We start from the raw sequence: 11398 nt of genomic DNA, 5'->3' as shown, positions 1-11398 counted from the left end.
GTGTAACATATCTGGGGCAGGAGGCGGTTTGGTTTGTAGAAGCCCATGGCTGCATTGGCTTTAGCTGGTTGAGAATGAAATGATGACCAACACTAGAGAAAGCAGCAAGAGTCAGCTTTATGTTCCTGACGGTACAGCCTGATAGAATCTGCATGTCTTATACCATACTAAAACACATTGTTTATCGTCATAGTATTCAACATGTCAGCAACGTGACTGATAATCCATGTTGAATAATAAGCATTACAGGGTATCGTTAAGAGCATTCTTTAAATGTGCATTATGCGCTTGCATAGACGTGTATTGTATAAGCATAACACGGCATAGATTCATCTGTTTCCTGTGTAATTCTCACAGATAATCTCATGTCCAATTTCAGGCTTTATGTCACATAATGCGGCTTATCACTGACATTATAAACCATCCCTCACCTTTGGTAATATCATCAAATCAAATTGTATTTGTCACATGCGTCGAATACCTTACCTTACCGTGAAATGCTTACTTACAAGCCCTCAACCAACAATGCAGTTTTAAGAAAAATAAGAGTTAAGAAAATATTTACTATACAAAGTTTAAAAAAATAAAAGAGCAACAATAAAATAATAACGAGGCTATATACAGGGGGTACCGGTAGCGAGTCAATGTGTAGGGGTACAGGTTAGTCGAGGTTATTGAGGTAATATGTACATGTAGGTAGGGGTAAGTGACTATGCAGAGATAATAAACAGCGAGTAGCAGCAGCGTAAACAAGGGGGGGAGGGGCAATGCAAATAGTCCGGGTAGCCATTTGATTAGCTATTCAGCAGTCTTATGTCTTGGGGGTAGAAGTTGTTAAGAAGCATTTTGCACCTAGATGTGGCGCTCCGGTACCGCTTCCCGTGCGGTAGCAGAGAGAACAGTCTATGACTAGGGTGGCTGGAGTGTTTGCCAATTTTTAGGGCCTTCCTCTGACACCGCCTGGTATAGAGGACCTGGGTGGCAGGAAGCTTGGCCCAAGTGATGTACTGGGCCGAACGCACTACCCTCTGTAGTGCCTTGTGGTTGGAGGCCGAGCAGTTGCCATACCAGACGGTGATGCAACCAGTCAGGATGCTCTCGATGGTGCAGCTGTAGAACTTTTTAAGGATCTGAGGACCTATGCCAAATCTTTTCAGTCTCCTGAGGGGGAATAGGTGTGTTCGTGCCCTCTATATGACTGTCTTGGTGTGTTTGGACCATGATAGTTTGTTGGTGATATGGACACCAAGGAACTTGAAGCTCTCAACCTGCTCCGCTACAGCCCCGTCGATGAGAATGGGGACGTACTCGGCCCTCCTTTTCCTGTAGTCCACGATCATCTCCTTTGTCTTGATCACGTTGAGGGAGAGGTTATTCTCTGACCTCCTCCCTATAGGCTGTCTCATCGTTGTTGGTGATCAGGCCTACCACCGTTGTGTCGTCGGCAAACTTAATGATGGTGTTGGAGTCGTGCTTGGCCACGTAATGTCATCCATCTGTCCCAGTGTCATGTATACATACCTGCTGGAGAAACAGACTGGAGAAACACTACTACAGAGACGCAACATTTACTGCTCAGTGCTCATTATAATCCTAGATTTTTCATGGCCCATATGATCCACATTTTCACACTTCTCTCCCTGCAGTGAAATCCATTATTATCCCTCAGTAATGCTTCTATTGTCTCTGTGCCTGGCCTCTAACCACCCTGCTCCACATAGCTCTACCACTATTGACTACTCCTTCCTACCCTACACCATCCCTAGTCTATCGCTACCAGTCTGCCACCGTAGAGGTTCCATGTTCCTATCTATTATCCTGAACGACTTACAGTTAATCCCCCCCCCCCCAGCCTCCACCATGTCCTCCTGCGTGCCTCATAAATATATAGAGCCTGGGGATATTGTTCTTTTAGCAGGGAGAGATGTTTTCACAGTCCTGATGTCTAATTCAGCATCTGATGCGGTGAAGTCCTCGTGTTTTTCCTGCGCAACGTCGACTGCTCTCCTCTGCTCAGGGCCTCTGGCTTCACTTAGTGAACAGAGCTGTGTTTGTGCAGCTTGCGTCGTGCTTCATCTATAAATATCGATTACTGTACTTGCTAAACGGCCAGCCCCCCATCACCAGCCCACCCCACTTCCCCGTGACTGAGTTGGATCAAATCAGCCCCCAAACCCTTCCCTGTGACTCACGTTGGCTCCTTCACCCTCACTAGGGTCTGTACAGCCTGGTTCCTCTTTTAATTTTATGCCCATGAAAGAGAAGTGCCTATATTATTTAGTATCACAGAGTAATACGCCATCTATTCTGCAGTGAATCTATTCTGCCTTAAATCCAATCCAACTATCCCCCCCCCCCCCCCACAAAGAAAATGTTGTTCGGTTCTCCACTCTCTTATGATGAGAGTGTTACCATAGCACATAGAGTACGTGTGAACCTAACCGTAGTTAACTACCACCAAGAGATTACAGAGAGTACGTATTGTGGCCCGTTAAACCGTGACGACGTAAACGTCACAGCGAAGATCGTGGTAAAGAACATTAAGCCCATCCAGAAGTGGTGCCGCTGAAATGACAATAGCATTACACCCCTAGAGTGGCTTTCACACGGAGTACTATAAAAACACTAAACCAAACTATTTTATACAATACATATGGGTATACACTGTATAATGCCTATGGTAGGCTATAAACCATATTCTTGATATGACTGTGAGTTTCTGCATGCTCCTGCAGTGTGTTCTCTCACAGCTCATTGGCCAGGCTCTGCTGACATTCATGCGTTTTGTTATTCAGGTCAGTTGGGTTGGACCATAGTAGAATGTTGCTCTACTGAGGACCATCCCAGTCCCAGCCCATGGTCACCATCACAATGCCAACAGTATATTTTGAGGCACCGGCCCGGGGGTTAGTTAAATGATCGGAAGACAGGAAAACGCCTCTTTCCCATGCTGTCCTCTCTTCTTCCCTCCCCTCCTCTGTTCTAATGGTGTCAGGCCTTACGTAATGCCACTGCAGTAGAGACTGTTTTCGTGTGGAACAGTTTGTCACCACGCCATTGAGCCCTACCCTGACTGCTCATATTGTCTGTCCCACACACACGTGCATGAACGTGCACGCACTATCTATCCTCACGACCCACATTGACTTACCCTTCCCTGCTTCCTATACATCCAAAGAGATAGCAATCAAGTAGGTGAACCCGCACATGAAATGAAGTTACACCATTTTATCTCTGCTTAAGACAGGGCTAGCAAACCCCTCGGCATGTAATGTGAGAGAGAGATAGGTCGAGGAGTGTGTATGCAAACCCTTACGCCATCTATAGAGATAAAGCTGACATGTCTGTCCATCAGCTGACACTGTGGTGTTGTAATGAGAAACACTGCATCACACTGTACGTGTGTGAGCAAATCCTTATGCCGTCTATTCAGATAAAGCTGATGCGGACATTGCTGTCGTTGTACGAACACTGAATCGTAGTCTCACATTACTGAAAAGAGCAGGTACGAAGTGGCTGTGTAGCATCACACTCAAAGAGACCTATAGGGTTGTTTTCAGGTGACATACAGTGTACTCACGTTATTTTATTGATTAAATAAGAAACAGAACAGCATAGGTCATGTATACACACAGATATTGTCCTCATCTGAGCATGACTATGTATACGTGGGATTAGCGAAGGGATGCACCCCTCCGAGGCTGATGCTCTCGGGATCCACTCAAACTTGACAGGGTCTGTTTTACAGGCTTACCCACTGTTCCAACCTTCCACAGGGGCCATCCTATCCATAATGAACTCCATCCAGAGCACAAGTCTTTCCCAAAGTTCACAGTGTGATTGACAGTGTTACTTATGAGCAGGCAGGCAGGCGCTGTATGATTCCACACAGTGTCAAAAAATAAATGGAGGAAAGTAGAGGAAAGGAGTCCTCTGGCTCACGTTGGCATGCAATTCTGCTACATACATCCAGAGATGTTATAGGATGTTGGTTTGGGTTGTTGCATTTCTTCAGAGGTGTGGACCCTCTCTTGGCATGATGAAGGAAAAAAAGGACTACAGCATCACTTATCAAAAGGAATTGCAGGAAAATAAGACAGGGTTTTTAGACAGTTCTACAAAAAAGAGGGAGTAACAAAAGATAAAAAGTATTGTAGAAAAAGTCGATTTTTTCACTCTGATAGTCTGTAGGAAAAAAGCACCTTAGAAAGATACTCTCTTCTATATGCTGTTGTTTCTGACCTTGGTATGCTACCATACCGTGCATCCTTTAACAATACATCCCAAAACACCCTTTGTTACGACCGTCCTCCTCAATCACCATTCTACTCCAGGTTTAGACCTGAACCTTGGTTGAATGCATCTGTCCTGTTGGCACAATACAAGGGAGTCCCAGTCCTTCCTTTGGTTCCCAGGGGAGATGTGGTGTTGTGCTTGTGTGTTGTTGTGCTTGAGCCTCAGACGCGATGTTAGTGTTGCTCTGGAGCTGATGATGGTGTGCTAAAGCAGAGAGACGAAAACAATGTGGGATAGAGTGCCATTCGAGAGAATCATGAAGATATTTGACTGTCCTTGTAAATATACAGTACAAAAAAGGATGCAAACGGTGCCCATGTGATCATATTAAAAGAGTGATTTTGGATGAAAGCAGCCATTACGGTGTTTGTGTTTGAAGCAGTCTCGTATCTTTATTTTCTATTTTGAGCGCTTGCAGCTGTGGTGGCTGTGGGTTTATTGCCGGTCCTGCGGACAGGAACCTTGGACAAAGGTATCTTGGAGCGTGGGGGCTCCTTAGCTCCTTGGGGGACAGGGGTGTTGGACTGGACTCCCAGCTTGACAGGGATCTTGGAGTCACGCGGTATACTGCTGTAGACTGTAGGTTGGCGGAGCTGACGACTCTCCTCTGGGCTATGTTTTACATGACTGGCCTCAACTTCAGCTTCAGCAGAGGAGTTACTAATTGTGTCTTTGCTGACTCCGTGCCGTATGCTGGGGCATGGACCCTCCTCTTCCTGCCCTGGAGTAGGTGGGTCCCAGCTCCCCTCGTCGTCAGTGGACTGGGACTCACGGAGTGGTAGCTTGACTGCCCTGCCTCCACCGCAGACAGGGATCTTACTGAGCCCTGCTGCCTTCACTGGGGGCGTCTTCTTCTCTGTGGGGGGCCCCTGGGGGACCATGTGTGTCTCAGTCTGTGAAGCATGGCCTTTCTTTTCTCTCTTGGGTGAATTGTTCCAGGCACCCCGCACATCCAAGCCGTTTGGACTCGTCGTGTCCTCTCCTGTATCTAGAGAGGCATTGCGCTCACCACCCTTCACCTGACCAGAGGCAAGGGGCGTACACTGCACAGGGGCAAGGAAGAGAACAGGAGAGGGCATAGAAGGGAATGAGGCAGGGGTAGAGGGAGTCTTAGACATAGGAACTGCAGTTGGGGTAGGGACAGAGGTAGGAAACGGGGGAGTCTTAGACATAGGGACTGGAGTTGGGGTAGGGACAGGGGTAGGAAACGGGAGAGCCTTAGACATAGGGACTGGAGTTGGGGTAGGGACAGGGGTAGGAAACGGGAGAGTCTTAGACATAGGGACTGGAGTTGGGGTAGGGACAGGGGTAGGAAACGGGGGAGCCTTAGACATAGGGACTGGAGTTGGGGTAGGGACAGGGGTAGGAAACGGGGGAGCCTTAGACATAGGGACTGGAGTTGGGGTAGGGACAGGGGTAGGAAACGGGGGAGTCTTAGACATAGGGACTGGAGTTGTGGTAGGGACAGGGGTAGGATACGGGGGAGCCTTAGACATAGGGACTGGAGTTGTGGTAGGGACAGGGGTAGGAAACGGGGGAGCCTTAGACATAGGGACTGGAGTTGGGGTAGGGACAGGGGTAGGGAAAGGGGGAGTCTTAGACATAGGGCCTGATTTTGGAGTAGGGGCAGAGGGAGCCTTTGAGTCAGCTAGAATGGGAGTCAGGGTTTGGACAGGAGCAGGGCTAGTGACTGAGGCTGGCACTGGAACCGGGATATAGGGCATTTTAAATGCTGAGCTCGGGACAGCCGTAGGATAAAAGGATGTTAGGGAGGGAGGTGCGGTAGTGGAATCCAGACATGGGACTGAGATCATTTTGGGGGGTGGGGCAGAGGTGAAAGTGGCTGGTGAGAGAGTGGCAGGGTTGGTTACAGAAGCTGGTTTGGCCACTGGGGCTGTGACAGGAGGTGGGGTAACTACTGTGGAAGGTTTGGATACAGGGGCAGGAGGTGGGGTAACTACTGGGGAAGGTTTGGATACAGGGGCAGGAGGTGGGGTAACTACTGGGGAAGGTTTGGATACAGGGGCAGGAGGTGGGGTAACTACTGGGGAAGGTTTGGATACAGGGGCAGGAGGTGGGGTAACTACTGGGGAAGGTTTGGATACAGGGGCAGGAGGTGGGCTAACTACTGGGGAAGGTTTGGATACAGGGGCAGGAGGTGGGTTAACTACTGGGGAAGGTTTGGATACAGGGGCGGGAGGTGGGTTAACTACTGGGGAAGGTTTGGATACAGGGGCGGGAGGTGGGGTAACTACTGGGGAAGGTTTGGATACAGGGGCAGGAGGTGGGCTAACTACTGGGGAAGGTTTGGATACAGGGGCAGGAGGTGGGGTAACAACTGGGGAAGGTTTGGATGCAGGTGCAGGAGGTGGGGTAACTACTGGGGAAGGTTTGGATACAGGGGCAGGAGGTGGGGTAACTACTGGTGAAGGTTTGGATACAGGTGCAGGAGGTGGGGTAACAACTGGGGAAGGTTTGGATGCAGGTGCAGGAGGTGGGGTAACTACTGGGGAAGGTTTGGATGCAGGGGCAGGAGGTGGGGTGGATTTTGTTGTTGGTGGAGGGTAGGGTTTTGTTAAAGGGGTAGGGCTTGATTTAGTGGTAGGGCTAGTTATAGTTGTGGGGATAGTTGAGAATTTGGTCGTCACAATAGGGGTAGGTTCAGGTTTGATCGACCAGCTGGTAGGTTCAGGATTAGTTGTCGGGGTAAAGGTGGAGGTAGGTTTAGTGGTGAGGGAAGGCGAAAGGATAGGTTTGGTTGTAGGGGTAAAGTTGGAGATAGGTTTAGTGGTGGGGGAAGGCGAAAGGGTAGGTTTGGTTGTAGGGGTAAAGGTGGGGGTAGGTTTAGTGGTGGGGGAAGGCGAAAGGTTAGGTTTGGTTGTAGGGGTAAAGGTGGAGATAGGTTTAGTGGTGGGGGAAGGTGAAAGGGTAGGTTTGGTTGTAGGGGTAAAGGTGGGGGTAGGTTTAGTGGTGGGGGAAGAGGAAGGGGTAGGTTTGGATTTAGAAGTAAGCGTTGGGATAGGGGTTGGACTAGATTTAGTAGTAGCAGTAGGAACAGGGGTTGGTGTAGGTGAAGGGGTAGCTTTAGTAATAGCGGTAGGTTTGGAAATAGGGGTAGGTTTAGAAATAGGGGTAGGTTTAGAAATAGGGGTAGGTTTTGCTGAAAGAGTAGTTGATGAGGATTTCTCTCCAGCCACAGCTCCCTTGGTCCCAGGTCCGGTCCCGACAGTAGGGCAGGCTTTGCCCCACTCCGCCTCCACTTCAGCAGAAATGTCTCCACATCCTGTCAACGAGTCAAAGCTTATCAGAGAGGAGATGTCTGCAAGCAGCGACCTCAGACGATCCACAGCAGGATCCAAGGGTGGTGGTTCAGTGGTGGGCAGAGGCGGCAGTACATCCTCATTAGATTCAGTGACACTGTCTGTAGTCACTGAGGGAGCCGTCGTCTCTGATGGGCTTGAGGCTGAGCTCTCCTTCACTGTGGGGCTCTTCGATGAAACAGGGGACTCTTGTCCAGGCTCAGGCTCTGGGACATCCTGGCTGCGAGGCGCAGGTCTGGGAGTCAAAGTCATGTCCTCCTTGATGATCTCCACGCTGTTTGTACGGGACGACATGAGGAGGGGGCTCGGGGGGGTCTCGGCCTCGTCCCTGGCCTCCTTCTCTCGCTGGTTCCACGCCATACTGTTGAAGAGACCCTTCAGGCCCCGACGCTGGCGTACCTTTGGCTGGGACTCTGTACGGAACCTCCGGTCTGGTCCTCCTCGACGGCTGCGCCGCAACTTCATTAGGAAGCTGAGGGATTTGGCAGAGGTCATAGAGGAGATGGAGGGACGGCCAGCAGAAGGGATGGAGGGATCTCCAGCATCACCCAGGGGCTCCTCCAGGGCTTCCTCCTCCTCTCTGTGACTCACCTCTGGTTCCTCCTCCTTCTCAGTCTCCTTCTCCAGCTCCTGCTCTGCTGCTGCGGACTCCGTTAATCCTTCCACTGTCTTGCTCCTGGCGATAGGTGACTTGTTGTTCCCCTCGCCTTTGCCGCGCATGGAGAAGATGCTGCCTGGCTTGCGCTTCCCAAACAGCTTGAAGGCCTTTCTGATTTTTCCAGCAGGCTGTGGGTCGCACGGCGAGAGTTCGCTACTCTCTGACTGTATATCCATTTTGAGTCTCTATACTCTTCTCTGTTGTACTCCGATTTTGTGCTCTATTTTTCTCACCCAGCTATTGCTAACAGAACATGTACCTTTATTCTCTCTTACAATACACCTTCTCCTTTCTGCAGACTGGCTATGCTTCAATTGCTTGCAGTATGTTTCTCTCTCCTCTCGCTCTATCCCTCCCTCTGTCTTTCTCTCCCCACCAGGTCTTTCTCCTCTATTTCTCCCTCACATGCCCCTCCCCTCACCCTCTTTTTCTCTGGCTGCTCCTGCAGGTCTCCATGGCAACTGAGGGGCTAAGCAGCTTTCGTCAGCGATGGAGCGGAGCCAGAAGCTGTCATCATCCCACCCCAGACACAGTTCTCGCCTTTTTTACTCTCTGTTTCTCTTTTGCTGATACCCCCTCCTCTCGCCACATCGCAGTCTATTTCTGTTTAGAACTCTCTGTCTAGGCTTCATGTCTCTTGTGTTGTTACATATGCATATTTGCCTGTTTTATGTTGATGTGTTTATATGGGTATGGGTTTTGGTATGTGAATGTGTATGTCTCTGTGTATGCATTCCTGTCTTGTTAAGCATGTCCATTTGTTTGAAGAGTGTTTGCCTGTAAATGCCCTGAGTGTGATGTGACCATGAGATACAGTAACTACATTACCATGTCCCTCCAACACAAACCCAGCCACTGCCATGACCTCCCCAACAGCTTATCAAAATCAACATCAGAGAGGATAACAAACAAGCCTTTGTATTAATGACAGAAATTCAATTGAATGAAACATGGAGCCATCCCTGTCTCACATATAGGATTTGTGTAAATGTGGAGAATTAGGATTTTAGGGGAATTTGAGAAATATGAAAGCTCTAACGTACTTATGTTAAATGTTATTGCTAAATAACACAGAGCTCTGTCTGGGCTGAGCGTTTATCCCGGAGGGGATCGCTCCTTCTATATCGCCTGGAAGCAGAGACCCAATTTTCTATCAATCTCACTCACACATACACAAACAAATGCACACACATTTACCAATGGAATTCATTATGCCCTCCACTCAGAGCTTGTTGCCATCTTGTCCAACCCATTTCGACAGTGTGAATCCACTGTCTTCCATCTTTATTATCTTACCTCACTTTTGGATCATTCCTCAATTTCTATTTTTAGATCTGCCCCTCCACTCCTTTCCATCTTTCCAATCTTCTACTTAAAGTCCTACTCAACTGGTGGACCGCCATCCGGATCGGGACCCAGAACGGGTTCAATATGTACCCCGGGTCCCGACACACAGGTTTTTAACTTACTGCTGCTGAGAGCTGTAATAGTACAATGTACAAGGTCCAATTTCTAAATTTGGTAGTGCATGGTGAGGTTTCCTCTTCTTAAGTCATTCACTGATAGACCGTAGAGAGATATTTTTAATTTGTCCAAAAAATCTAGTTGATCAACTACTGGCCATGTTAGCTAGATGGGTCAATTAGGCTAACCAGCTATCTAAATATTGTAGTTATCATGACCAGATTACATGTTCAGGGGCCTCGACCCCCGGGGAACCAATTTATTTTGTTGAGTCACTCAGGTATCATAATACACAAAAGACATGGCAAAATGTGTAGAATTCCAGGAAATTATCTTTAAAATGTACAAATATTCTTTACAAATATTCTCAAGAGGGGTGGGAACAGTTTGAGCAGCTTGGGGTTGTATGGGTCGTGATGTTGGGGTTCATTACTACGCCGATAAATTGCAATATCCATCCGGACCTTTGTCATCTAGGAAATATGTGTGACATGGACCTTCTCAAATAGTAGTTGAGTGCCCCTGTTTTAATCTATCACTTTATCCTTACCATCCACCACTCTACCCTGTCTCCATCTTTCTTTCACATAGAGTACCAGTTAAAAGTTCGATTTTTTTTTTTTACTAGTAGTGAAGACATCAAAACTATGAAATAACACATATGGAATCGTGTAGTAACCAAAAAAAGTGTTAAACAAATCAAAATATATTTTATATTTGAGGATCTTTAAAGTAGCCACCCTTTGCCTTGATGACAGCTTGGCACACGCTTGGCATTCTCTCAACCAGCTTCTTGAGGTAGTCACCTGGAATTAATTTCAATTAACAGGTGTGCCTTGTTAACAGTTCATTTCTTTCCTTCTTAATGCATTTCAGCCAATCAGTTGTGTTGTGACAAGGTAGGGGTGGTGTACCGGAAATAGCCCTATTTGGTAAAAAAGGACAGCTCAAATATGCAGAGAAATGACAGTCCATCACTACTTTGAGACATGAAGATCAGTCAATAAGGAAAATTTCAAGAACATTGAAAGTTTCTTCAAGTTCGCAAAAACCATCAAGCACTATGATGAAACTGGCTCTCATGAGGACCGCCACAGGAAAGGAAGACCCAGAGTTACCTCTGCTGCAGAGGATAAGTTAGAGTTAACTGCACCTCAGATTGCAGCCCAAATAAATACTTCACAGAGTTTAAGTAACAGACATATCTCAACATCAACTGTTCAGAGGAGACAGAGTGAATCAGGCCTTCATGGTCAAATTTCTGCAAAGAAACCACTATTAAAGTACACCAATAATAAGAAGAGACTGTGCCAAGAAACACAAGCAATGGACCAGTGGAAATCTGTCCTTTGGTCTGATGAGTCCAAATGGGAGATTTTTGGTTCCAACCGCCATGTCTTTGTGAGACGCAGAACAGGTGAACGGATGATCTCCGCATGTGTGGTTCCCACTGTGAAGCATGGAGGATGGTGCACCCAACCTCAACCCAATTGAGATGGTCTGGGATGAGTTGGACCGCAGAGTGAAGGAAAAGCAGCCAACAAGTGCTCAGCATATGTGGGAACTCCTTCTAGACTGTTGGAAAAGCATTCCAGGTGAAGCTGGTTGAGAGAATGCCAAGAGTGTGCAAAGCTGTCGTCAAGGCAAAGGGTGGCTACTT

The 11398-nt window shown here is 47.9% G+C and overlaps 1 protein-coding gene across 1 annotated transcript; it reads right to left on the bottom strand.

Annotated features, from left to right (window-relative positions):
• Positions 1-4688: 4688 nt before the first annotated feature.
• On the bottom strand, positions 4689-8450 carry LOC139538023 (APC membrane recruitment protein 2-like). Its single transcript, XM_071339943.1, has 2 exons — positions 7494-8450; positions 4689-5339 (listed from the first exon to the last, which is right to left on the bottom strand). Exons 1-2 carry the CDS (start codon positions 8448-8450, stop codon positions 4689-4691), a joined length of 1608 nt encoding a protein of 535 aa, XP_071196044.1.
• Positions 8451-11398: the final 2948 nt, after the last annotated feature.

This window comes from Salvelinus alpinus, chromosome 13 (genome assembly GCF_045679555.1).
Source record: "Salvelinus alpinus chromosome 13, SLU_Salpinus.1, whole genome shotgun sequence".
NCBI classification, from domain to species: domain Eukaryota; kingdom Metazoa; phylum Chordata; class Actinopteri; order Salmoniformes; family Salmonidae; genus Salvelinus; species Salvelinus alpinus.
Note: the sequence above shows the minus strand (reverse complement) of the source record. Positions and strands in the feature narration are given on the sequence as shown.

What these genes read in the sequence shown, in the direction of transcription:
- LOC139538023 (XM_071339943.1), bottom strand. Translation starts at nt 8,450, where the DNA reads ATGGATATACAGTCAGAGAGTAGCGAACTCTCGCCGTGCGACCCACAG. An exon ending in GACCTGGGACCAAGGGAGCT is followed by an intron (nt 5,340 to 7,493) that starts GTGGCTGGAGAG and finishes GCCCCTGTGCAG; the next exon opens with TGTACGCCCCTTGCCTCTGG.